This window comes from Passer montanus, unplaced genomic scaffold, assembly GCF_014805655.1.
Source record: "Passer montanus isolate IOZ18808 unplaced genomic scaffold, ASM1480565v1 scaffold5, whole genome shotgun sequence".
NCBI classification, from domain to species: domain Eukaryota; kingdom Metazoa; phylum Chordata; class Aves; order Passeriformes; family Passeridae; genus Passer; species Passer montanus.
Genome location: NW_024369929.1, coordinates 4,667,818 through 4,693,920, shown reverse-complemented (window position 1 = coordinate 4,693,920; position 26,103 = coordinate 4,667,818). Strand labels below are relative to the sequence as shown.

Genomic DNA, 26,103 nt, shown 5'->3' with positions numbered 1-26,103 from the left:
ATTTAGATCCTGAAACTTCATGCCATTAGCAGAAGAACAGGCAATAAAAAAAGTTACTTAAGTTCAGAGCACAGGTGGAGGATGAGAGTTTAAGCTCTCCAAGTTGTCAGTAGGAAAACTAGGAACACTTCTATGTGAGTGCAGAGGAGGAACTCACTACAGGTAACTCATTACAGGTAACCTGAGTTTTACTTTGCCTTCTGTGTACTTCTACTTTCAGCAGAACGGGCTTTCTGAACAGTGCTTCATGTGTTAGGTTACAAAGCTATTTTCACTGGTTTCAAGTATTCCTTTCATCTTGGTTGTATGCAGGCTGGCTAGGATGGACCTACCAAAAGGCATAATGGGGAGTAAGGAAAAAATACAGACAGCAGGAAAGATTCAAGATCCAGTTCTGATTAATTTGATTTTGACCTTCCCTTCACTTTTAAGGATCCTGGCACACATGTGAGATGGAAGTAAGTGCAGTAACCAGCAGGTTCTGTGGAGTGTCTTTTCTGCAGAACAACAGCCTTAAGTATAAATTTCCTTGCTTTATGGGGAGTTTCAAATCTGGTTTTCTTCGAACAAGAAAATGGTTTATTGTGAAACAGGTAGAATGGCTATGAAAAGTGAAAAGGAAAAATAATAAAGTGAGTCAAATAAAACTATGTAAAAGCAGTAAAATCAGCCAGCCAAAGAAAGGAAGCTTCCTGAATTAGGCTATGTGTACTTTAAACACAGCCCACTGTGTCTTGCTATTTCAGTACGTATTGTGTATGGTGTCCAGCTATTGTACAGATAAGATCAAATTCGTAATTTAGATCACAATGTGCCTCCCAAATGTGAACTTCTTAAGCATTACTGAGTCACAATGGAAAACTGTGGTCTGTGTGGATATAACAAGCCAACTCAAAATTATAATGAATGTGGAAATTCAGTTTTCTAAATGAAGCAGATTGCAATTAGAGATCCTGCTGGGCCAGCTGCTTGCAACACAGCAGCCCTATAAAGGTGCAGGTAAGTGCTGTACTTACTTACCAGGCTGTGCTGTACTTTCTAACACAGTACCGGGCTGATGGTGTCTCTTACCCTTCCCAGTTGTGGTTCTTCTTGATCAGTGATAAGTGCAGACTCTGTTGGAAGACCCAGTGCATGGCTTAGATGCATCAGGCCAGAGAGAAGAGGTCTGACCGCCAGATGTGTGGGAAACAGAGTTAATATTACCTTCTTCACAGCAATGACAAGTTCCCAGGTGCTGACAGAAAGGTGTGGCTGTTTAATAGGTGGCTGTTGGGATATTCTGTGGTTTTTTGGCAAGTTTAGAGTTTTGGGGTATTTTGGTCAGAGGATGGGAAAGAAAGAAAAACTCAAAAAACACCCCTGTCCTGATTGTACTCTCCAGGTGTTTGCTGGTTCTTCTCTTCCTTGTGGGTGAAATCTGTACTGTATACGTGGGATTTTGTTTTACTTCACTCTGCTGACCATGTGTCCACAAGCGAGAGGCAGGCACTATCTGCCGCCTGCTGTGATGACATTGCCAGGGTGGTCGCACAGGAAATGTCAGGACACGCTGCGGCCATGACATTAAACACCTGTCTTTTCAACTTTATTTGAGCAAAATAAGGAGCTTTTTTCACTTGTGCAGTATCTGCTTACCTTGCCTCTTGGTGAGTGTTTGTAATCACCTGGTGGCTCTTACTGTAAAGCCTCACAATACTTTTCCAGGGAATGCAGGTGCTTACTGCTCAAAGCCGGATTACCCAAGCGTCAGGAGGCTGTGTGTAAACTGCAGCACCCATCCATGTCAATGTGCCATTAAATGACATTAGCAGCTGCAGCTGAAGGGCAGTGCAGGTGCAGGGAGGAAATTGGATACCAGGAAGCTCAGTTGGGGATGCAGTCAGCTCAGCTCTGTTCTGTGGGGTGTCAGCACCAGTGCACAGGGTAATTCCTGCATTGAATAGGTCTCCACTCTGAGTGATGAAACAGTCCTGCACTTCATATGTCTGCAGAGCCTAGAGCACTAGATATCAGGTAATTGAGCTTTGATTCCACAAACTTTCGTTAAGTCTTGTCATTTTAGCTTTACTTTTCAAGTATATAAAAATACCACCAGGCACAGAGGAGCTGTGCCTCTTACCACAGTTGTGAGTGTGCCCAGCTGCGAGCCTGGGAGGATGCTCTGAGGATGAGCTGAGTGGAGATAAGAGCCAGATACAAGAAACACCTTTTAACTTTGATTGGCACTTTATCTTGTCAGTGCAATTTTTCTTACCACCTTTACCATTTTTACGAATTAGAAGTAATGTAGAGGGAAAATGGAACATTAACACCCAGTTAACTTTGCTGCTCCTCTGAAGCTATTCTGTGCTTAGCAGAGCTTGGCTCTTGAGGAAAAAAAAAAATACTGTTTTTTGACGGAAGACGTTTGGAAATGTTAAACCTGGGCCCGGCAGTGGAGTGTGGGCTGAGCTCCAGCAGGGTCGGAGAAGCGCGGCCCGCAGGGGGCAGCAGAGCGGGGCCGCGCCGGGTGCGGTGCAGCCCCCGTGCCTCCTCCATGGAAATCAGTACTCTGCCGAAATATGAGGCACAACCGCCAGGTTTCCCTTCAGGAGATAGTCTGTTCAGAAAGTGACGTGCTGCTCCACAAAAATCCTTTTCAGTGTAGAACCACAGTCAAAGTAGCATTCAAGGTTTTAAGGTGCATGGCGTGACTGATGTGAGAAGGAGGATGGTGCTTTTCTATAAAAATGTTGGTGCTGTAAGTACTCAGATACTATTGCATATCTCTGTAAGAAGACAGAAAATTGAGTGGTTCTGAGTCTGAAGAAATAAATTTATGAAGGACAGAAAAAGCTCAGTATATCTTCTTGACTGTTCAGTGACAGTGTAACAAAGTGACAACCTCCAGAATAGAGCAGGAATAATAAAAATTGGTACTTTTAATATACAGCATGATTAGGCACACTGGTATTGATGGTGATAATTTATCAAAATCCGGAAGTTCACAGCTGGTAAGAACACCCATTATTCATGAAAATGTGATGGCTGGAGTTATGCCAGAAAAAGATCAATCTAGCCATACCATCTGCACATGTGCTTGTGTGCCTTTCCTGCACTGCAGACATCCAGCCTAGAGATGAGGAAGTTTATGTCAGGTTCCCATCAGGGTCAAAACTTCTGCCAAATATGTTTTTCTAGATGCTTCCTTTGTTGTCAGAAAATCACCTTTAAACTGAAATTATTCCAAATGATGATGAAATCCTGCTTATGGTTACAGCAGATTTATGCAGAAAAGGCACCCTATTAAACAGGAAGATTTGTTTGTATGGGTAGGATGCATAAAGTGTTCTAGTAATACTCAACTTCCTTTGCAATTTACGCCCACGCTGGGCACAGTCCTTTGCATAAGCCAAGGAGAGGAAAACAATATTGAGAAATCTCCAGAAGTGTTCAGCAGGAATACAATTATGAGGGGCACTTTAACATTTTTTATCCAATGCTAAATTCTTTAGGATCTTTTTGACTGTGCTCTCTTCTCTTGTTAATCCATTAAAGTACTAAATATGTGTAGTAACAGAGGAAAACCCCAAAATTCATAAAGATTCTGTAAATCCAGTCATATAGAAGTGGAACATGTACCAAAATGTCTCAATAAGACCTTGCTAACCTCTCTTCTGTCAGAGTATTTTGGTGTACTTTTCATTCTAATCCTTTAGCAGAAGTACACTGTCGTAGGACAGTGGATTGAGACTTTGAAAATGTTTGTTACTCCTCCAAATGGTTTACTAAAAACAAGCTAGGAAATTAACAACCATCAGGTGTTTTCAATGTATCCAGTGCATGCTATTAATAGATTATAACCTCTGTTCTACAGAAGTGCAAATTACTGGAAATTTGGCTGTGGACTGTAGCGGGAGGAGGATTGGATCTTGTGTTACTATATTAATAATTTGGTAAATATTTCTCTAAAAGATAGGATTATAGAAATTTCCAGGGGCAGACTGATGGTCTAACATCCTGTTTTCAACAGTTCCAATTCCCAGGGCCCCATAGGAAGGCAGATCCCCTCCTTTCCTTCCCCACATGTCAGTTGTGTCAGAGACTACTGTCAGTCTCTCTCAGGTAAATCTGGCTGATAACTCAAGCTGATTTCATGGCAACCACCTCACCATTCTGCCTGACCTAAACCTGAGCCTGTAAAGCCACCCACAACCATGTGTGTATCAACCTCTTCCTTCAGGGCTTCTTTACTCTGTGACCTGTGGCAGCAATGGATCTCCAGGTTAATTATAAAAGGCAGTAAGATATTTCCTTTGTGCTACTTTAATTCTATTAACCCACATTAATATTGAGAGCATCTCCGTTTACTTCTCTGTTATTATCAGGCAGATGCTACTAAAAAATGAGAGCACAAGTAGGGCAATTTTCTTGTTATGATTTTGGTGACTTTCTGTTCTTGTTCTGTACCAGGGAGAATTGGTGTTTCAGACAGGTCTGTTCTAAGCACTCATTGCTATCCATACCCCTCTTGTATCTGTTTTCTGTGCTTACATCCAAACTCTCATGCATGTGACTGTGTATGTGTGAATTTTAAAAAGCTTTGTGAGTTCTTCTTAGAGAAACCTAATGGCCAAAGAAAACCCTTTGCAGAAGCTGCATTTTGAAAATAAACACAGCAGCCCTATACCGTTTGCTTTCCATGCAAAGCTGCAACAGAGAAGAATTTAAACACATCTCTTGATATGCCTTTTCTGTTTACCCCTGCAAGGTGACAGAACTCCACCCCAGCAAGAAATATAGGAAAATGTGCCCTATTAGGCCAACTCAAGGAGGCATAATAGAATTCCATGTGTTAGTCAGTCCAGCCACTCAGGTAGATTTTCAGTCCTTCACTAACTCCTCTCAAAGATTTCCTGAGGTGGGAATGGTGCTCTATTATCCTGTAATAAACTTCTCAAAGAAGTAACTTGGGTAGGCCAGAACTGCAGCAAAATGCCTAAGGATGGGGAAGTTATGAGAAAAAGAATAGCAGCCAATTGTCCAGAGAAATGCAATTTTCAAGTTAATGCTAATGACAGAAGTTTTTATCTCTCTCTGGGCTGCAGCATCCTGAAGGATGACAGACGGGAATTCTGGGGAGTGGCCATCCAGGTTCACAGATACGGTGTGTGACCAAATATATAAGTGGTGAGGTGTGTAAATCCATTTCCTTCCTAGGACCAACGTTAGAGGGGAAGTCCCCTAAGTAATATTTAGTCATGCTGGCTCAGCTATTATTACCTTAACTATTTAGTCCTTCCTACCTTTCCTCCTAATAACTTTAGTCCATCCCCTAAGTAATATTTAGTCATGCTGGCTCAGCTATTATTAAGTACCTTAACTATTTAGTCCTTCCTACATTTCCTCCTAATAACTTTAGTCCGGTTAGACCCAACATTATCTTCTGTATTGATTATGACTTTACTTTTTTCTATTATTATGATGACTTACACACAAAGGAAATGAGACAGTTCTTGGTGAAAATTTCATCATACTGTAGGATTAGAAAATTTCATCATACTGTAGATACAGAGATGTCTGCTAGAATACTTTTAGAGCTGGAGGGACCCAAGTTTCCTGATGAAGGTCCCCTGATTTCACGAGTCAGTATGACCTGATATTTTATGGTTAAAATACCTCCCCTTCCTCCTCTTCCACCTTATTTTCTTTTTATATTACTTCTAATAAACTTCTTTTAGTATGTAGAAAGTAAATAAATAATAGAACAAACAAAAAATCTTTCACTTACACTAAACAACTTTTATGGACAGCTCCCTGTCCCAGCTGTCTGTGTGAACAGGCAATGGGCTGTGAGAGTCCATTAAGGACTGCTAAATTCCCATGTACATCATTCTGATATGAGAGGACATGGAGGTCTTAAACCAGATCTGAAACAAGGGAGAAGCCAAACAGCTGAGAACTTCTGTAGCATCTGTACAGATGTTCTAGACAAATGCCTGGTTTCCATCATCCTCTGCCCCGAAGCAGGGCTGAAGTCAAGCACTTGCTATTCTGGTCTTCTATCACAAGATAGAGCTGAAGCAGAATAGTGGTTTTGCCCTTCTTACTCTTCTATGTTCCCTTTCCTGTGGAGAAACAAAATGAAATCTCTCATCTTCCCCTTTTAAACTAAAAGAAGTCAGTTGTGACTTCTTTTACACATATAGTGATTTCCTGAAATGTGTACATTCCTCACACTTATGGAAGAACTTGCACTCCACAATTTATTTCTGCCTCTAAAATTTTCTTATTTCCTGCCACAGTGACAGTGCTGGAATCAGAAGAGATCTATCATTGGCTATTATCTCTAGGGAGTGGAACATGATTTTAAATGCTTGGCAATATAACAGTGGGTGTGCCTATTTTCTACTCTCCTACCTACCTTAACAGGTTCCACTGCGTGACCTGGCCAGGCCACACCCCTGTGTGAACAATGCTGCTGCTCCTCTGCTGCATTATTTTGATATGACATCTATGCTGAACTGTCCTGCTTGCATGACTGACTAAACCAAACCTACTGCTGGAGAATGAGTGACAGGCTTCCAGCATTTCATGTGCATCTCGAGCCACATTGCCGTGGGCTGTGACCCACTTGTGAACTGATTGGGAGACCTACATGGAAAAGGAGATGCTGAAGATGAATCAGGGGGTGGTACTTTTTCTGCTGAATCAGAACTGCATTGATGCCCTGTATGCTTCAGCAACATCTGAAGTGATGTTATCTAGATCCCTAAGAATTTGTGACTGAAAAATTAGAGTGCTGTATTCAGATACAGACACATGATAAATTAAACTGTCCTATATTTGTCTCAATACATTTCATATTTCTCAGTTCATTTTAAATTCCAGTCTTTTTTTAACTTAATAAATCAAAAGTTGTTACTATAGAAGTGTACAATTATGATTTATTCACATGCTTAATGAAAAGTCCTCCTAAATAGGAGTAAAAAATACTTTTTTATTGAAAAACCTGCCCTTCTAGGGCTTTCCAGCCTTCTTTGAAATTTTAGTAGTGGTAATTTTTGTTTCTCTATAAACAGATTTTTACAGTCTGGCTCTACAGATCACAGCTACCAGATGTAATTTTCATTTTTCCCAGTACACGCTCAGGGTACAAACAGTGTGAAATGCACTGACATGGATGCATGAAGGTGCACAGCAGAATCCTGGTACTGTTGTCATTACCTGGTTGGCTTCAGTGGACTTGCTCTGTGGTCATGCCCAGATACAGCTTTTCCTGACTAACCCATTCCCTTTTGGCCCTTCTGTCTTTTCCAGGGGAAATTACTGTCCATGTGGCATTGTATTACTTATTGACCTGCCTAGCATTTTTTTTACTTTGTTGCTACATAATTAAAAAGTATTTTGAGAACTGAACAGGAAGATGGACTTTAAGTAGAATGTAGGACAACAATTAAAACAGAAGATATTAAAAGAAACATTTTCTACTATTGCAGTCTGTGACTCTACATTATCAGTAAAGATGGAAGCAAGGTACTATTGCAGGTAACTCCAGGAATTTAATTCTTATTCAATTCAACCATAAATGAAATAATTACATACAATACATACTGTGGGCTTTGCTCAAATAAAATGTGTATTCTGCATTTCAAACTCCTGATGTAGGAATTCCTAATTATAGATCTATGTCTGTGAGATCAGCAAGAAAGGCTCTGCATTTTTGCAGTAATCTTGTACTAGCCTTATACCAAGCATGAGAGCAAACAGTTATATCAATAGGTCTGAGAAGTGATTTGATGCCTGTAGCTAAACCAAGCTGAACATTCAGGTAGCTGTACCTTTGTTACATCAAAAGGGTAACAGTAGCTGCAAATGCAGCAAAGATGTATTTGCCAGTGAAAGACAAAATAACTACTCAAGAGAAAAATTGCACAATATTATATATTGGTTTGTATATTGCATATAAGAGCACCTATGGCAACTGACTTTAAGGGCTCGGTTTCTGATATGTGTCAGGCTGTTTTATGAACATTATCAGGCTAAAATTTTCACATGAGCTGTAATACCCAAAAAAGAGAGCCTGAAGTTACGTGGTGCTGAGCTAAATGTGGTTATAGAATGCAACAGTGAGAGCTAGCAGAAAAAAAAGAAACAGCTTCCAGGAAACATCATTGATCAAGCCTCCAGTTCTTACTAAGTCTGGTTCTGAACTGTTTTACATGCATCTGTCCATTTGATAATCTCTGCTATAATGGCTTTCATGCCGTAGGGATGATGAAGGCAGAATAGATCTTAATCCCCCTGGAAAGTGAAGGCTATTAGAAGTTAATTATAACCTCATTTTTGTAGCAATAGGAATGGGACTTTATAACCTTAATGACCACAGGTGTGAGTTCTTGTACAATTTGTGACTGCAATTATTCCCAAATCTCATAGGATTAATATTCCACTTGATAATGTGTTACAGGAACTTTTCTTTTTCCTCTGGACTGTGTCAGCAGTTAGCCTGAAGATGGACAGGAGATTTTGATTTAAAAAAAAATCATCCTTTTAGCATGTCTACATTTAGGCAATTTGTTATGGTAAAACCAGGCTACCCACTCCTGCTGTTTCAGGAGGGCAGACCTTCCTCCTCCATGTACTGCATGGTCTATGTCCATGATCAAGGGCTGTTCACAGAAAGGCATGTTCATTCTGTGCCACCCCACTGCATTTTTCCTACAGCAGAATGGTCTTTGTGCCTCCTGGGAAAAAATATTTCAGTAATGATGGGAAACAGGATAGTTACAAAAAAACACAGAAGGTGCCTACACTTTAAATTTCTTGCTGTTTCTATGTAATTATATTAGCTTTTTCACAATAACTATTGCTTCAGATATTTATACTGTAGAGTAATAATGTAATTAACCTACTGTGCCTTTGGACCATTGTAGTCAGAAAGCACTGGCAGGTTTTGAACTGAAAGCTCTGCATCCTGGTTGGATTTTGTTCTGCCACCATATTGTATATTGTCTATTAGCAGTCTGTATGGTTATGTGTACCATTTGGGCACTCTGTCCAGCTGTAAAAATCAGCAGAATAGGGTTATTCTAGTCAAACTAATTCCCAAGTAGTGATTTACTTTCTATTCCTCCATCTTGTTTCTGTAAACTAGTGCCACATCCCAAGCAGAGCATGAAGTGCTTACAGCAGTGTACAATGACTCTTGCAGGAAAAAAAGAGCTGTAAACTGTGGCAAATCTACTTGAGATTATCAGCACCAAGGAGGTAAGGTCATGGGGCCTGGCAAACAGGGACAAGCTGAAACCAAGCAGAGACTTCTCCCTGAGGTATCAGGGAGTGAAAGAGAGAGGCTGTGGAGAAAGAGGGAAGTCAATCCTGCCCAGGAGAACAAGGGAGTGTCAGAGGTCCTTTGACTGGGACAAAGCAAACCCACATCACAGGGACCTTCTGAGTTGTAGGCCTGTCTTCATGTTTCATAGCCCTAGTAGCTTGTTTTCCATGAGCTTACCCAGCTACTTTTTAGGAGCATTTAAACTCTTCATGATCAGTGATTCTTCTGACATAATTTCACACAGAAATGTTATGCCTGGTTTTCTTCAAATCCACTGTTCTCAAGGGTAGGAAATAATTAATTCGTTGTTCACTTCTGCATACCACTCATGATCTTCTATGCCTCTGTCACCCATTCCCTGCCACTGTCTTTTGTCCAAGCCAAAGATCACAAATTTGCTTCTCCTTTCTAAACCAAAAAATAATTCTGAAGTCCTTTTTTTCAGCTCTGCTGTGTATGTCTTATATTGCTTCAACAGCTTCTCTTGAGCATTCTTTCTGCCACCTGGGGACTACCAGATGTTCACTCCATACAAGTGGTTGGCTCCAGAATCCCTGTAGTGTTGGCAGAGTTTGGGGATGAAGAAAAAGTTGTTCCAAATGTTGCTTTCATGCAGAGAGGGGTCTACGCACGGGCTACGCAAGGGGTGAAGAGACTACAAATGGTTGCATGGTCAAGTAGCAAGGCAGCAAACAAATTACTGTAATTACTACACTTGTGCATCTTGTTGGCAGAGGAAGGGAAGGTGATTCTGAGAGAATTCAAAATAGGGAGACTACTCACCATGCATGTAGGTTATTTTTTCTTGGAAGATATTAATTTGAGGATTAAATAGAAGATGCTCCTTTTCAAACTGATATTGGTAAATCAAATAGTCTTTCTGCTATTTTCCAAGAAATGGGGAGAGCTGCAACTAAAATAGATATAACTGAGAATATAATATTTTTATTGTCTGTCTATTATTCATGGACAAGTCTTTTCCTCACTTGCATTTATTTTTAAATTTTCCATCAAAATGATCAATATTCTCAAAGTTGATGCAGACCTTGCAAATTTTCCCAGAGATCTGATTATTGTGCCTTACTCTCTTATGTCAATGATTATTGTGCCATACTCTTATCATATAGGAAGGGAGGTCCTTTTCCCTAGTGTAGTACAAGTTCTTCTGTGCCTGTTCTTAGAAAAGCAGTTGTGTTTGCACCTTGCAGCGGCTGGGCAGCCCCACATACACACCTTGCTCCAGAGGGAAATGCAGTCCAAAAGATACAACTCGGTAACTAACCAGAGCAATCTCACAGGTGTGTGAACTCCTGCTCAGCTGAAACCACAGAGGTCACCAGCTGTCTGCATACCAGAATTTAAACACACTCACCAGAATGACCACGACACATGCTAAGGGATAACCCTATGGGTAGACAACATAATTGTGAAGGAACATGTTCCTCCTGATGATGACACACCTATTACCCACCTGCAAACCCACAAAAGCAGCATTACAAGCAGGACTTAAGACAGAGGTGACTCATAGGGAAATGCAATTGTTTGTAGGAACAAGACACCTTGCCACAAAAAGAAATGTGTAACACTCAATCTTGCCTTGAGAGAAATCCAAATACAAGTGGATGTTCTGATTCATTTGCCTTGGGCTATATTACCTTCCCCAGGAGAAGAGAGAATAGTAATTGGGAAAACAAAAAAGATGCTGCATATTAAATGCAGACCTTTCATTCATTCCTCTGCACTGGACAATGATTTCTTCCTCTCTTGCTCAGATCCTTGTCATGTCCATAGCTCAATGTCCTGCCTTGGGGACGGAGAGCTGAGAGGCAGAAGGAACAGAAGCATTGTACACAGAGAGGGTGAGGCACCCATAGTTCAGTGCAGTTTCCATTTTTCCAAGGCAGATTTCCTCTCTTCAGCTCTCTGCTCGTTAACAACAGGTAAGGACATTGTGTAGCCATAACTCTGTTTTCTCGTGGTCTTAATTTAATTACATGGAGACAGGAGAAAAATTATTTTTAAAATGCTGTTTAAGTTATTTGTTCTGTCATTTCTTTCAAACAAAAGCATCTCCTTTGCTTATAACTGCCTTGATTAGTGAGGAATGTAGTGCTTGTGACAGATGCCCAAGGCTGTAGATTGAAGATTTTGTGCCTGGGCCGTGTAGGTTGGTGTAGGGTTATGGCGTTCTCTCAGCCCAGATGCGGAAGAGCTGAGCATCTGAAATGCTGAAGTCCACACCTGCACTCTGGCTCGGGGCCAGCCGGCTCGGGCAGACCATGCTCAGCCCGATGGACCTTTGGCACTGAGGCCGATGCTGTCATCCATGCACTGAGCTGCACCGGCTTTGTGCCTGTGAGCCCCGAGGCTGGCTGGGATGTGCGTGCTTTCTGACGAGCCTGGTACCCACTCCTGGGGCACGGACAACTGACAGACCTGGGTGCTCACGAATTGCTGTGGGAAGAAGGGGAGGACAGTGTTCAGCTTCCACGTAACACTCTTTTACAGTGCTCAGAGGTGGGTTCCGGAGAACGGGACTGGGTGGCTGCCAGTGGCCCCCGCGAGCCCTAACCCCGTTTGGCAGTGCCGGGAGGTGGCTGTGTGACAGATGGACCTTTCTGGGTGTCCCCTCGAAGCTGCTCTCCCCAGGCTGCACCCCGACACCCAATGTTCCCGTGAGCAGAGAGAATGCCTCCCTGCGCTGGCGCCTCAGCGTCCCACAGCGCCTTTGCCAGTGTCACGCCACGGGGTGAAATCGGGCACGTCGGTGGCCCGAGAGCCGGCGCGGGGCCGCGAGTTCCGCGGGGCGGAGGGGGAAGCGGAGCCCGCGCGGCCCCGGCCCGCCCCCGCCCGCGGCCAAGTGCGCGGGGGCGGAGCGGCGGCGCCGGCCCCAGGAGCCGCAGAGAGAGCCGGCCCGGCGGCCCGCGGGGATGCTGCGCTACAGCTCGGGGCTCACGGTGACCACCACCACCCCCCGGAGACCGCCCGGCGACGGCGGCCGCTCCCGGCGGAAGGTGCGCGGGGCAGCGCGGGGGGCGGCGGGGAGGTCCCGCGGGCGGGGTCGCGGGCGAAGCGGAGGTTCCACATGCCCCTCGTTAGTTACCTGAGATGCGCCTTTCTCTTTTAATTCCCCCCCCCCCCCCCTTTCCTTATTTTCGGTGTTTTCAGGTGAAGCTTGGGGTGTGCGAGAGCATCTTTTTGTGCGTTGTTTGTAGGTGCGGGAAATTGAGAGTTTTTGGGGAGTCTTGTAAGGATTTTGTAGTTCTAGACCCTGGCCTGTTCTGTAAACCTGCGAGGAAGGTGTACTTGTGTTGAAGACTTCCCTCGCATCATTGAGATGTGCCTGGATATTTACAATGCGAGCCTGCCTGTCCTATCCTGAGAAAGCTCACTCCAATGATTTAGATGGCAATAGTAATTTAACTGTTTAATCAGTTCCTCACATGCAGATATGTAATTCGCTAATTTTAAAAAAAATCATAAATACACTAAATAAGAACTTTCTCTTAAATCTGTTGGGCTTCTAAAAAGTTGTTAAAACTCAGGCAGATATGATAGGAATGTCTCTACAGTCACTCGGCTTTAAATAGCCCTTTTCTTGCTTCTGCAACTACACTGCTGTCATTGTGAATGTTAATTCCACATAAGAAAAAAGAAATTTAAAAAAAAGTTATGATCTTATTGTTACCAAAAATACATCCATGAGGCCATAATGTTTCTTGAATTATGCAGTTACTGTTTTGATGCTTCAAAAATATGAGTTCATAATCTAAAAAATGAAGAATGTTGTGTAGTTCTGGTTTTCCATGATAGCAAGAAAGTCAGAGTGGTCTTCCTGACAAAAAGATCCCTGGTCTTCATAAAAAATGAAATTGCTCATGCATAAGAAAAATTATGGTGACTTGAAAATCATAGTTATGTTCCCTGTACATCTTCTGTTTTCCAATTGAATTTCTCTGTTCTATATTTCTTAAATAAGTTACAGTAAGGGAACTTCTGTTCAGGTGATAAACTTCTTATTTTAATCCTCTTGATAGATTTCTTGGGAATGATGAACTGCATTTGATACATTCTTTTAAGAAAACCGGTAGGAATTTAATTTGTGACTGCAACCCACTGGGAAGCCGTTGTCCCTTTTTTTAGTGAAGTGTGGCTCCCTTACCATGAGTTGTTAGAAAAGGAGAGAGAGACAATTAGAATAACTGCTGAATAAAAGGAAGATGTGTGTCACATTCCTGTGTGCCTGTGGTCACAGGAAAGTGCCCTTTAATTGTGTGTGGAATCTCACGGGAGAGATTTCATAAATGGAGCAGGCTAATCAACAGATAAATGACCAAAGAAAGTACTTTCTTCCTTGCTTTTTAGGACTGAAATTAAACATGCACTGTTTGTCTGCTTTCACCTTCAAAGGTCTAGAGCCAACACTTGACCTTAGTCAAAGGGAAGGATTTTTAGCTATTGAGCTGATAAGGTGTAGGCAGTTATTCTACAAACATGCTGTCCCCATTTCTTTGGTCAGTATCAACAGTATTAAATTCTGGTGATGTAGAACTCCAGGGCTGGTTTGAAGCTAGATCAGTGTTGAACCACATATTTTTTCTGTGGGGGTCCTGTAAAATGTTTAGAGACTGGTTACTAGTAGAATAGCCTGTATTTTTCTGTTGCTGTACTGATAACTTTGATTATTCTATAACAGCATTGCTCACTAATTTGACAATTAATTTTAATGAAAAAAATCTGTAATTATTTCAGCCCATAGTTAATTCTGAATAATGCTTTCTGGGTGCTTTATTTTTTTGGAAAGGGGGAAGAAGAAGCTGAAGAACATTACTTAAACTAAATCTATCATCTGTATTTTTTTTTAAGTTGCATCCTAGTGATTTGAGTAGGAGGGTAAACATACATGTGGATTGTGGACCTGGGCCACGGATTCTCAACATTTTAAACTAAACTAGATTTTTTTTTTCTTAACTGCCATATTACAATAGCTCTCCTCTATGCTGTCCCACTAGCCTCTTAGAAATTTGGTAAAAAAAAGATGCTTTCACCTGTTACTTTTCATTGCAATCAGGAAGCTTCTGCGGTCTGGTGTTGTTTTGAGGTGAACCTGTCCAGTCCTTGTTTTCCTGTCTGTGTCTGTTTCACAAATGATGTCAGATGAGCTTTGGAAATGCCACTCATGGGTTGTTGGTGTCAAAAAGCCAGGAATGAGCATAAAATGTTGGCACAATTAAGATTATTTATAGTGTTGGCTTGCCAAAGCTACAGATGCTGCAAATTAAACAAAAGTCAGACAGTCTTGTAGGATTGTTAGAAAGATACCTCGTTCTTCTTCTGTCCAGTATTTCTTTTTAAAACTTATGTTCACAAAGTTACAACGTTAATGACACGAAGGTAAGGTGGGAGTCATGACTGTACCTGTTTTCTCTCACTTGTTCTTAGTGTCAGTAAGCAGATGAAGGAAATTGAATTGCAGCTCTTTCCCTGTTGGAGTAGTTCTCATTCTCCTCCCCATTTTCTTCCTGCATTACCCAGTTTGTTTCTGGAAATTACTTTTTCATCCTCAGTTGCATGTTATCCTGCCACTGTTTGGCACTGAGTTGAGGCTCTTCCTGTTAGGATTTCATTTCCATTTTAAGGCATCCCTACAGCAGTGTTTGCTGTGGGAGGAGGGCTTGCTGTGATTTCCATGTGAGCCTGCTCATTGATTTGGTCAGTAAACTCACCGACAAATGGCACAGTGTGTTGTTCCTTCAGGAAGCCCTGCAGAGCAGGAACAGTGCATGTACAGTGTTCAGAACTGCTTCTGGGAGCTGGAGGAAAAAGCAGTGCCTCTTGTTTTTCCTTTCCAATCTCCGTAGTGTTTCTGAATTTTAGCAGGTGGGTCTGTAGTGCTGTCCTTAGGTAGAATGCATCCTCAGATGCCTAGGAGGAGCTGGACTGCATGGCTACTTTATACATTTGCTGCTGTTTCCCCAGGGATGCTGAGGAAGTCCCATTGTTGTAAACAATGGCAGAGCACAGCCTGTGTAAGTTTGTTCTAGCAAGGAACTGGGTGGTACTGTGCCACTGCTGTACAAGCCTTGCTGGGCACAATTTCAAGGCTGGAGTCCTTATGATTGCCAGTTGGGGTGGGGTAAGTGATTTGGGGGTGACAGATAAGGCAAGGTGAAAAGGGCAAGAAAAAACAGCTTAAATGATGACAACTTTTTGTTGTACAGTGGTTTTAGTCTCAACAAATGACTGTTGTTAATTTATATTTCCTGTGTAGTTGTGATGACTTGTCTGCTATCTGTACTGGACTTGTGTGATTTCCTTCATAGTAGTCCTGAGACACCTGTGATGTGAAAGGCAGTTGTGTCCACTCACTGGTGTGCAGGTACAGGGATAATTACTTATTTACAATCACTGCACTGTGAAACGCTGTTGGCTATAATTAGCCTCGTACTGATTAATAGGCAAGTTATTTGCTTCAGAGATTCATACACAACCTCATTCTCCTAACTCTGAGTTGCCAGTCATTATCTATTTCTAGTTATTTCAGGCATTCTTAATGTTTTATCCTAGCAATATGTTCATTCCTTTTTGTCTGGTTTTTCTTTGTTTGAAATCACTGCAAGAAAAAGGTGGCCTCATCTATCCCTTCCTGCACAGCACACACTCACTTCTATTTCCTATTTATGGCTCTGGGCTTTGTTTGCCTCCATGGAGGAATGCCAGCCTACATTTCCCTTCTTGTTGTAAACAGGAATGTTTTAAGAGGAAAGAGCCTTAATAAGCTAATGGGAAGAAAGGGCATGAGGAAATAGATGAGGAAAGGTGAAGTTAATTACCTTATGAATCAATGAGTTCTAAAGATGAGGAACTTATTATTATTATTATCTTGAAAACTAATCTGTAAGTAGGAAATACCACCAGCTTCTGTAGTATATGAAGACAGTCTGGTGTTCCTAGAACAAACATAGCAGCCAATCAGTATCAAAAGCCAATGCACCAAGTTTCATAATTTTAAAATGCATTTCATTGTTTCAGTATTCTTTAACAAATATGAAAGCATAAACTGCTTTTAAGTTTTGGGGGCTTTATGTCACTTTGAGGCTTCTTGTTCTAGATTTTCTAGCATATGGATGAATGATAAATTAACAGGGGGGAGGCCACTGCACAAAATATTGATTTCACAGATATGCCTACAGAAAAGGTTATATTTCACCTTGATCACCTTATAGACTTTTCCCTCTTCTTGTTCTTTATAATGCAGACACATCTTAGATATTTTATAAGAACTTTGTCTCAGGACACTGTTTCTTACTGGTCTTGCAGACCTAAAAGACCAAACTGAGAGGAAGATGGAAGGCAGTACCTAATATTTCTAAAATACAGTTGACAACATACCAGTGGTCTAAATGCTATTGACTTTTCCTCTCAACAGATTTAAAGAAATGCCAGAAAAAAAAATTGTGAAGTTGCAGATATTTCTTCCAATTGTTTTTGCTCGTGAAGAAGAAAATGTTAAAGCCTGTTTGAAAAGTTGAAAAAGGTATTTTGTCTGGCAACGGAAAATAGGGATATGATGTTGTGATTCTGAATAGTTGTGATGCTGAATAGTGGTCTCTGAGGAAGCTGTATTGTAAAGAGGCTTGAAAATGCAGTCAAGGCAGCTTAAATGATTTGAAAGACAGTTGGAAGCAATGAATTGTAAAATGGTAACATTTGGGGTGTATGGGAAGGGCTTTGCTGCAGTGCTCTGAATGCAGTGAGCAGAACTTTATTGCCATTTTCAAGGCAAAAGGAGGTGCTGTAATGACCAAGATGTGAGCTGTTAGCTGGGACAAATGCAGTGGAAATGTGGGTGTGAAAGAGGGACGCACATTCAGCATGACTCCAGGAGAAACAGGAGAGATCCACATCAATGACATGCTGGGCTGTAGAAGAACAGTGATGTTGGCCCACAGTAATCCTGAAAGAGATGCTTAAGAGGTTTTGAGGAAGAGTTTTAAGAGCTCTCTTTGTTACCAGCAGACAGCTGGGATTTTACAGGAAGGTATAGTGCAGCTTTGAATTAGGACAGCCAAATTTCTCATTTCATCATTTGCTATGTTCTGCTTAGGACTTAGACTTGGTTTCCACAAAAATGTCTCATGGATAGGACAAGGACCAAAGGTTTTAACCAAGTTTCTTGTATGAAATGTATTGTTTGGAAAACACCATTAAACCAAAGATGTCTCAGCCCAAAGCAAGGCAAACTGCAGCTGGGTACAGAACAGTACCATGCCTGCTGGCAAGAGAAAGGCTGTTCTAAAATCAGATAGGGAACAACACTTTTTTTCTGAAGGAAAACTTTTCTAAGTCTTTTGAAGCTTTACAAACCATTTGTAGTATCAGATTTCAATAATGCTCCTTTTTCACATTTAGTGGAGTTGTAGTACTGAGGTTTCCTTGGATCAAATACTTGGCTATATGCTGAGCAGAAAAGAAGCATTTACTCCAAAATACACTCTGTGTTTCTAAACAATCCCTTTTGAAGAATAAAAGTATGCCAAATCGGCAAAAAAAAATTTCAGAAAGTAGAAAATTATTGTTCTGTTGTCTCAGCTCTCAGTGTCATTTTTGAGTACCTAAGAACAATTTGTTGATTGAAAGGGATTTTTGCTATTTGAGGTAAGTAATTATGGGAATGCCCTTGAATTATTTTTTGCCAGCTAAAAGCCCCTTTAACCTTAAAAAAATATTTTGTCAGCTGTGTGGTAGAAAACATAAAATAGTAAGTTCAAAGTTGAATCTCAGTACAGTTCGTTCTGTACAGCAAATTGTTAAAATCATTTTTGTAACACCTAAATCTTGTTCTTCTTTCAGATGAATGTGTGTAGGCTACGTTTAACAGTGCCACCTGATGAAGTGTCACAGCCTGAACAGGGACCAAAGGAAACTGAAAGAAAAAAAAGTGTAAGTTTTAAAAATCAAAGTTAAATTCTCTATAAATAAGAAGTAAACATTGTTCTCCATAGATGTTGATATTTGTTGTTTTGGCAGCCCAAAGCTAATTTAAGAACATGTGGAAGATTATCAAGTTGGGTGTGAGCTTTGAGCCTAAGCCTTGGAGTCAGGGATGGCAAAACTGCATGCAAAATAGAACAGTGGTAGAGGAATAACAGAGAATACAGGTGATTTGTGACTGAGGTACCTTTACAACTTGATTATTTCATATTTATGTATCAAAGAGCGGGAAACTGCTACTAGGAACACAGTCTTGTATTAAACAGGATCTTGATTGGGATCCTTGTGATCCTAAAAAAGCATTTCATATTTCATGTAGGCTCAGATTTAATGTGCAAGATTTGAGCATTAATGTAGTTGGTGTGCTGGGGACCCTTGATGTTTGTGTGTGACAGCTAATTTCAGTAAAGGGTGATGTACAACTAAGAAATTAAAGAATTCAAGATGGTTCTGAAGTGAAAGGGATTTTGAAGGTCATGTGCATAGAAGGGTTCAGAAGGCCATTTGTTTTGCAGAAGTGAGTAGTGTGCACACAGGAAAAGAATTTACAATCTGCTTTGGTGCAGAACTTGTTCTATAAGAACTGTTCGCTGAAAGAGATGATGTTTAATTAGTCTTAAGGATGAAGACTAAAAAGGGAAGCTGGACAGGCTGCACAACTTCTCACATTTATACGTTGATAAACCAAAATTAAACAAGTTGATGAAGTTTGCCAGACTCAATGTCTGACAATAGAAAGAAAAACAACAATGGAGTTTACTAGAAATAATTTCTTAGAGATGCTTAAAGGCAACAATTACTGCGAAAGTCATTCTAAGCAATAACAATAAATGCAAAGTAAAATTCTCAAGATAAGGATTCCTTATCAGTTGTTTCTTGTCCTGGAATCTTTTATACACGCAGGTTTTCATGCACTGGTCTAGCAGAGTAATTGGTTCTTCAGGATCTAGAAACATTACTTACAGAATAGTTTAAATAGACCTTAATGCAAACTAAATTTGGGCCACCATTAAATAGTAATAATTCGTTTTGTACAGAGGTGTTTAGTTGTAGCACTTAGAGGTAGCTTCTCTGTCAGCCTCTTGTCAGCTTGTATCTGATTGCAGCAACCCTCAGACTGGCCTAAGTTTATGGGCCCATTGCCCTAAGAGGAATCCAAGTTTGCTTTTGAGGAGGATAGATATTTACTCATGCCTTACTCACTTTATGGTTCTGAGTAATGTGATAATGAGAAAGAATTGTTAAGGATTAGGGCTGGACAATTTGCAGTGACTTTCGTATGTGACCAATGTTTTTCTCTGTGGGAGAGATTTAATTTGTATTTAATGAGCTTTTATTTTCCCCCATAATCCAAGTAAAGGCAAGTGGGCTTTATACCAGAGAATGTTAAGGAGAGGATATGGAGATAATAAATGCATTATTTCATTCTATGTGCAAAACAGTGATGTTTAAGAGATGGGTCCTTATAAGCTGAGACCAGGAAAAACCATATGCAATTTAAGTATTGTAAGTTCTGAGTAGTTTCTAAAGTTCAGTACTTTTAGACAATTAAAGACTTAAAAGTCAGGCTTCAGAGCTAGATGGGATCTACTCAGCCAGTTGCATACCAATTAAAACACAGAGGAACTGTGCCAGCTACTTGTATTTTATAATTTCTGTGTGACAAAGAAACGTACCTCACAGATAGTACAGCCATGGTGTATGGAAGCAGCTGTAAAAAAATCACTGCTCATGAACTGGGTTTTCCTCATGTCTCTAAAGCCAGACAGCAGTGTATTACCTGTAGATTTTTATTGTCTGTCTAATCGATTGCTTTATGTATTTGAAGTAATTTACAGTGCACACATGCCTCATGATTAGTCATGCTGTGATGCTTTTACTGCACAGTTTAATTAAAAAAACCTCCTAAAAACAGTAATCAGGTATCTGCTGATCACCTATGTTCAGCTGACTTCATGTTAATGAAATCACTTAAAAGCACTTTGAGAACAAGTTTTACAAATGTTAGATAATCCTTACACAGTCCTGTGCCCCTTTTTGGAAATAGGGATAATAGAAATTAGTGAACTGCTCTGTTTTCTACCTTGCACTTTCCAATTTAAGGTCAAAAAATCCAGCTTCAGCAAGAATCAAATTTAACATCAGATCCTTTGTTGGAATCTAGAGTTCTGTGCTGACTTTAATTGCTGACTCCTAAGAAGATGGGAACAGAAAAAATGCTTTTGGTATTTAAAATACATTAATGTGACTTACAGTAATGAGCTGTAGGGGTAATCTGTGGGATTGCACAGTTTTTGCTGGAGTGCTCAGCCAAGTCAGGAGGTCAGAGCCTAGCTGCAGGTGCTTTCCTGTTTGGGCAGGACAAGTCTCTGCCTCTGCTGCTGAGGGAGGAGAGAAAAGACCTTGAAGTGTTGGAGGGAATGCCAGAAAACTATAAATACACCATGGCGTGACATTTGGTGTAATCTCCCCTTTCAAATCTTTCATTAGAAGGAGGTGATTTTGAGCTGCCCTAATGTGACACGGTGATGGCTCACTGTGTTTGTTACTTTTCTGCATCTCTCAGGCTCAGTACCATTAAGAAGTGTTTCAGTTGCAGAATCAGGTAATGAACTACACAGCAGCTCTTGCTAGTGCTGATCCTGCCAATAACTTGTTTTGCTGTTTGATGTAAGACCAGAAGTGATTCTTTATCAGTTATGTTGATAGCTCTTGCCTTAGCCTTTTTCATTGAAGTCCAAACTTGGAAGGAAATTTATTCAATCTGTATCAGTGCAGTAAATTTCTAGATTAACTTTTTTACTGTTATGCATCCATTGAATAAAAATGAACTAGTGTAAGAGATTAAAAATGAAATTATGGATCTGGGTGGTTTTGTTGCAAGAAAATTGCTGCAGGCAATACTGTACTAGGGTGGCCTCTCCCTGCCTTTTGTGAAAGGCTGGCAGATGGTGCAGAGTTAGACACTGATCTCAGAAACTGAAGGGGGAGTGAGTTTGTGTCAGGTTGGTTTTTTATACTCATATTTAGGATATGAGACCCTGAAAGAAGCATATGAGAACTTAACTCACAGGTAGAGGCTGGTCGGTTGGGTTGTTTGAATTGTTGGTACTGTACGTAGAGAGGATCACAAACTATTCTGAATCTGTTCCATTATTTCTGTCCATGACAGACAATGGGTGACAGTAGTGTGAGGCTGTTTACTTCACCATGAAGTACAAAGGAATGTTGTGCTTGGCAGATTGTATGCAAAATCTGCATATCCTGAAGCCTCTCTTGTCTTGCATAATAAAGGGCTTCCAGACAATTGTATTGTCCCTGTTTGGGATTGGGCTTGTTTTTATCCATGGGTCTCTTTCTTCACTGTCATGGTTAAATTTGGAAGTGTCATTGGAAGCTGCAGCTAAGCTTTTGAGGGCAGAATGTGAAGATATGTATAGACAGATTTTTTTTTTTCATTTGGATATGTGGACAAGAGAATGAAAATGAGATGATAACACTCTGGAAATTTGTGTCACTTTGCTGTCTGTGGCTTTCAGCCAAGATTGAGCAGTGTTTAGTCTTAAACTCAGGTTGGTACTTGGGCTGCATATATCCTCAAACACTTTAAATTTATTGGTTTTTAAACATCACAACTAAGAAGTGAAATTGTTTTTACTTCCTAAGCAAGATTTTTTTAGCATAGCAAACATTTTTTTGCCAGAAAAGAAAAAAAAAAAAAAAGTAGGCTGTAAAGAAGCCAGTAAAGAAGCCAGAAGGGGAATTTGCTTCTGTACATCATGGTGAGAATCAAGCAGAAACTTTTGTCAGGTCTGGTTCAAGAATATGAGTGCAGTGAGTGTGGGGCTGTGGTGCACATGGAATCTAGGACAGTGCTATTTTCTCTGCTGCTGCCAGCCCACTCCTGTCAGCAGAGCAGAACTTGTACCTGAAAAAATGTGGTTCATCTGCTACAGGTGATGGTACTGTTTCTCATCCTCTCCAGCACTGGTCACTTGATTTTGACTCGGACTAATTAAGCAACACCTTTGTTAAAACCAGCACTACATAAAAAATACAGAAAGAATTCCACAGACTTCTGAGGTTGCTGCTGTATTTGTTGTATCTTAGCTTCCCAAGGTGTGTAACCACTGGCATTCTGTGTACAGATTTCAGGGGTTAGATATCACTTTGTATAATGTCTGACACTTCTCTTTTGAGATGGACACCCAAATTCAACACTCAAGGAGCTTCAGAGTTGGCACGTGTTCAGTGATGCTTCTTGCATTCTTCGTGAATTTAAGAACACTCATGTCTGTTGTGGCATGTTTTCCCAATTGTAATACTAATTGAGTGTAAAACATTCCTAAATGTAACATGATTTTTATGGGTAGAGGAATATGAAAAGACATAAAAACAGAGCTACCTTTTGTCAGAGCACAGTAACTTTTCTTGGTGAGCTCAACATTACAAATGTGATGTTTTACTGAATAGAAAATATGTAACCTCAGTAACAGCATGAATATTCTTGTTCCTTGTGTAACTAGTGAACAGGTAAAAGATAACTGGATGTTGTAGAAATGCCTGGAATGTGGGTGTTAAGGGAAAGATAAAACCTTGCTTGACTGATATAATTCTTGTTCAAGGTTTTTTGATGGTGTAGGTAAACAGCAGATCATGAGTCAGGGAAATTTTAAAGGCCACAGGGATACTTAACACAGACTTGTGTTAAGCATTACATTAGATGTCCTTTTTTCTCAAAAAATATGTGTCTTCTGTGCTTTTGCTTTCAATTTTGGGGCAGGAAGAAGTATAATATATGAGCTTATCTGACTCTCATTTATAAAACTGGTAGATTAGGAAGCAGATAATCCCTCAGTGTTATTTACATAATGCAAATTAAAACATAGGCCATAGAAAAATCAGCAAAAAACTTAAATTCAGGGTTTAATTTTGTCAAGTCTTCACCTCTTTCATGTTACTTGTAGTGCCTCCTTGGGCAGAGACATAAACAGGATGCATGGTAATTATCAAGACTTTTGCAACCTTGGGGTGTAGGCCTCTGTTTTAAATATTTATTAGTGAGGTAAAGACAGTCTGTGTTTCTTTGGTGCCCTCGGTGTGATCACACCACGTGCAGCTGTCTGTTCCTGCAGGCTGATCCAGGCCCTGCCAGCACCCACACCGTGTGTCCTTGCTGTCACCTTGGGCTCTCGTAGAACTGACTATAGGTGCAACGAAATATTCACAAGCTGCTGAAGCTAACTCTGCCTTTTCAGATCATTAGCTCACATTAGAAGGGATTTTGCTGATGTATTGACCTTAAACAGCAATGGTTGATTAATCTAATTAACCCTTCCATCTTAAAGCACTATTCTGGTTAGCTTTACAGTATTTACTTGCTCCTAAGTTCTTGCATGTATTTACTTACACTGTTATGTTCACTGAGATGCCTCACTGCAGATAAGAGTGGAGACCATTGAGGACCTGCTTGGAAAAATATCTGAGTTCTGAGGGGGGACACAGAGGAAAATAATGGGATAAGATACTGTTATGTAGTTCTTGAGCATGTGGAAAATCCAGAATTTGTGACAGAGGAAGCATGGGAGAGAGGATGTATTAGAGCAAGAACAGAGAACAAGGCAGAAATGGAAAAAAACAGTGAAGGGAGAATAAATAATTGACAAAGGTGGACAAAGTAGCTTGAGAGGAAGCAGACTGGTAGAAGTATACTCAGTGCATGCTTACTCCTGCAGTTCTGTGGAGATATTTGAGACCTGAGCTACTCAGCAAGGCCTTGTTTAGAGGCAAAGCTGTATTGAAAAAGTAGTCAACAAACAAAGCAATAATTTCAACCTGCATTCAGAGGAATTTTCTGATTGTAACCTTTCTCCTAAGAGGAGATTGCATCAGGTGAGCCCCTTTTTGGCTATTTATACAGAACCCTGAAACTGCTGGTCACTGAGAAGAAATTCAGAGTTACTAAACAGAAAAGGGTGAGTAGAAGATAAGCATGGCTGGAATAGAACAGCACTGAAAAAGGTTAAGGAAACATGAGAACAGTTCCTTGTGTAGCTGTTGGCTCACACATCTTTAAAACAAGCAAGAGCTGAAATTTTAACAGGCACTTGTCTGGGGATTGGGATACAAAGGAAGAATAAGGAGAGGGTAAAAACAATATCCTGTATTTTAAGTAGCACGTAGAACTGGAACAGTCAACAGATGATGGAGAGTCCTTTAATCTTCTGAAAGAGAAGTAACAAAGGCATCTTAGGAGGCTTGTGCACATACAGATAACAGGCAAGTTTAGCATTGTTGCAAGAGACATGTAACCAGTCTGCCTTTGTGAGCACCTAATCCTGCATGTACTGTCCATTATAATGTAAATTTAAGTGTCTGTTCATCTCTGAAATACATATGTAAGTGCCATGGGTGATTCTCCAGCTGCAAACCCATTGGTCTGAATTTGTTGGTCTTTCTTGGGGGGTGAGGGGGGGCTGGGAGAGGGGGCATCCTTCAAAGCATTCCTTAGGAATGTGTTCATAATATTCTAAAAATAAGGAACTTGGTCAGAATTTTTATGCCAGAGCTCTGCAAAGAGCACTTAGACAATTCTGCTAATGTTTCAGAGGCACAAAGGACCTTGGTATTGCTGGTATTCAGCTGTTCACCTCATTAAAAATGAGTGATCATGGGCAAAGGGTATGGATTTATGAATTCAGTGTCTGGTGCCTTGGTAACCTCTAAACAATCAAAGTGATTATTCATTCTGTTATCAGGAAGATGGAAACTTGTGTGTAATCCCTTTTTCCAGATGCAGGGGAGGAGCTGCAATGAACTATGAAAGAAACTGTACAACCCTGGAAGCAAACAAACACAAAATAATTTTGAGTCATGTCCGCATCTTGTTTCTGTATTTCTCTATTTCTAAGTATGAGGTGTAGAGCTTTTGTTTGTGCACATCCAAACAGCAAAACAAAACCCCCAATAATACATAGTTATGAAACATCTCATTTTGAGGATATGAAGTTTTGCGAATAATGTTTTCAAAGTGCAAAATTACAACATGTATAGGTAGGGCTGGTTGCCCAATGTTTTCTTCATTAAGTGGCTTTAAAACTTTCTTCTCAAATGAAGGCTTACAGCTTTGTTATTCTATGCCTGAAATGTTCTTTATTGGGTGTCTGTCTGTGATTGTTCCCCTCCCAGCCCTGCACACACACACCCAGAGCTTCAGCAACATGCTTAAACTATTAATGATGTGATAAAGAAGAGTGTGTAGGATTTACAGTGTTGAGGAAAATCAGTCAGTGCCATGTGGGAAGGACACAATATAAAGCAAATGTCTGTCTCTGTCAATTTTTCTTAATACAAGTAAGTTTTCCTGTTAATTTCCCCCATACCTAAAGAAGTATTTATTCTTATATTGCCAGCATAGTTGTGTTGATTTTGCTTCTAAAAACTGAGAGTGCTGCTGCTTTAGGCTGCAGATGGTGTCCTCTCTTCACTGTCATGGTAAGGATGGAAGATCTCCAGGATGCAGCTGCAGATGGATATAAGATGCTGAGCTTTGTCTCTTAAAGCCTCTGTTTGGTGTCAAAGAGAGCATTTAGACAATGCTTAGAATAAAAAAAAACAAACCAAAACATATTCTAAAGTCAATGTAGTAAATATCCTCAAATGGACCTGTATCTGGTATATCCAGCCTAAGAAAGTAGGTTCAGTAAAACAATCCGTGCCTGATTTTTCTTTAGAACTGACCTTTCAAACAGAATGTGCAAAGCTTATCAGTAACAGCTGTTTCCAAATTC

The 26,103-nt window shown here is 40.5% G+C and overlaps 1 protein-coding gene across 7 annotated transcripts in view; it reads left to right on the top strand.

Moving 5' to 3' along the window:
- Window positions 1-867: 867 nt before the first annotated feature.
- LOC120508858 (myocardial zonula adherens protein) overlaps window positions 868-26,103 on the top strand; it is a 63,888-nt gene continuing 38,652 nt past the window's right edge. The window contains exons 1-2 of one of the 7 annotated variants that reach the window (XM_039722838.1): window positions 868-999; window positions 18,173-18,262. In XM_039722838.1, the coding sequence (XP_039578772.1) occupies window positions 18,173-18,262 (90 nt within the window). In that variant the 5' untranslated portion in view covers window positions 868-999. Of the gene's footprint in view, window positions 1,000-1,885; window positions 2,017-11,752; window positions 11,837-12,013; window positions 12,334-15,073; window positions 15,200-16,833; window positions 16,857-18,172; window positions 18,263-26,103 lie in introns of those variants that run through there. The other 6 variants (XM_039722839.1, XM_039722837.1, XM_039722842.1 and 3 more) reach the window with 6 other exon arrangements.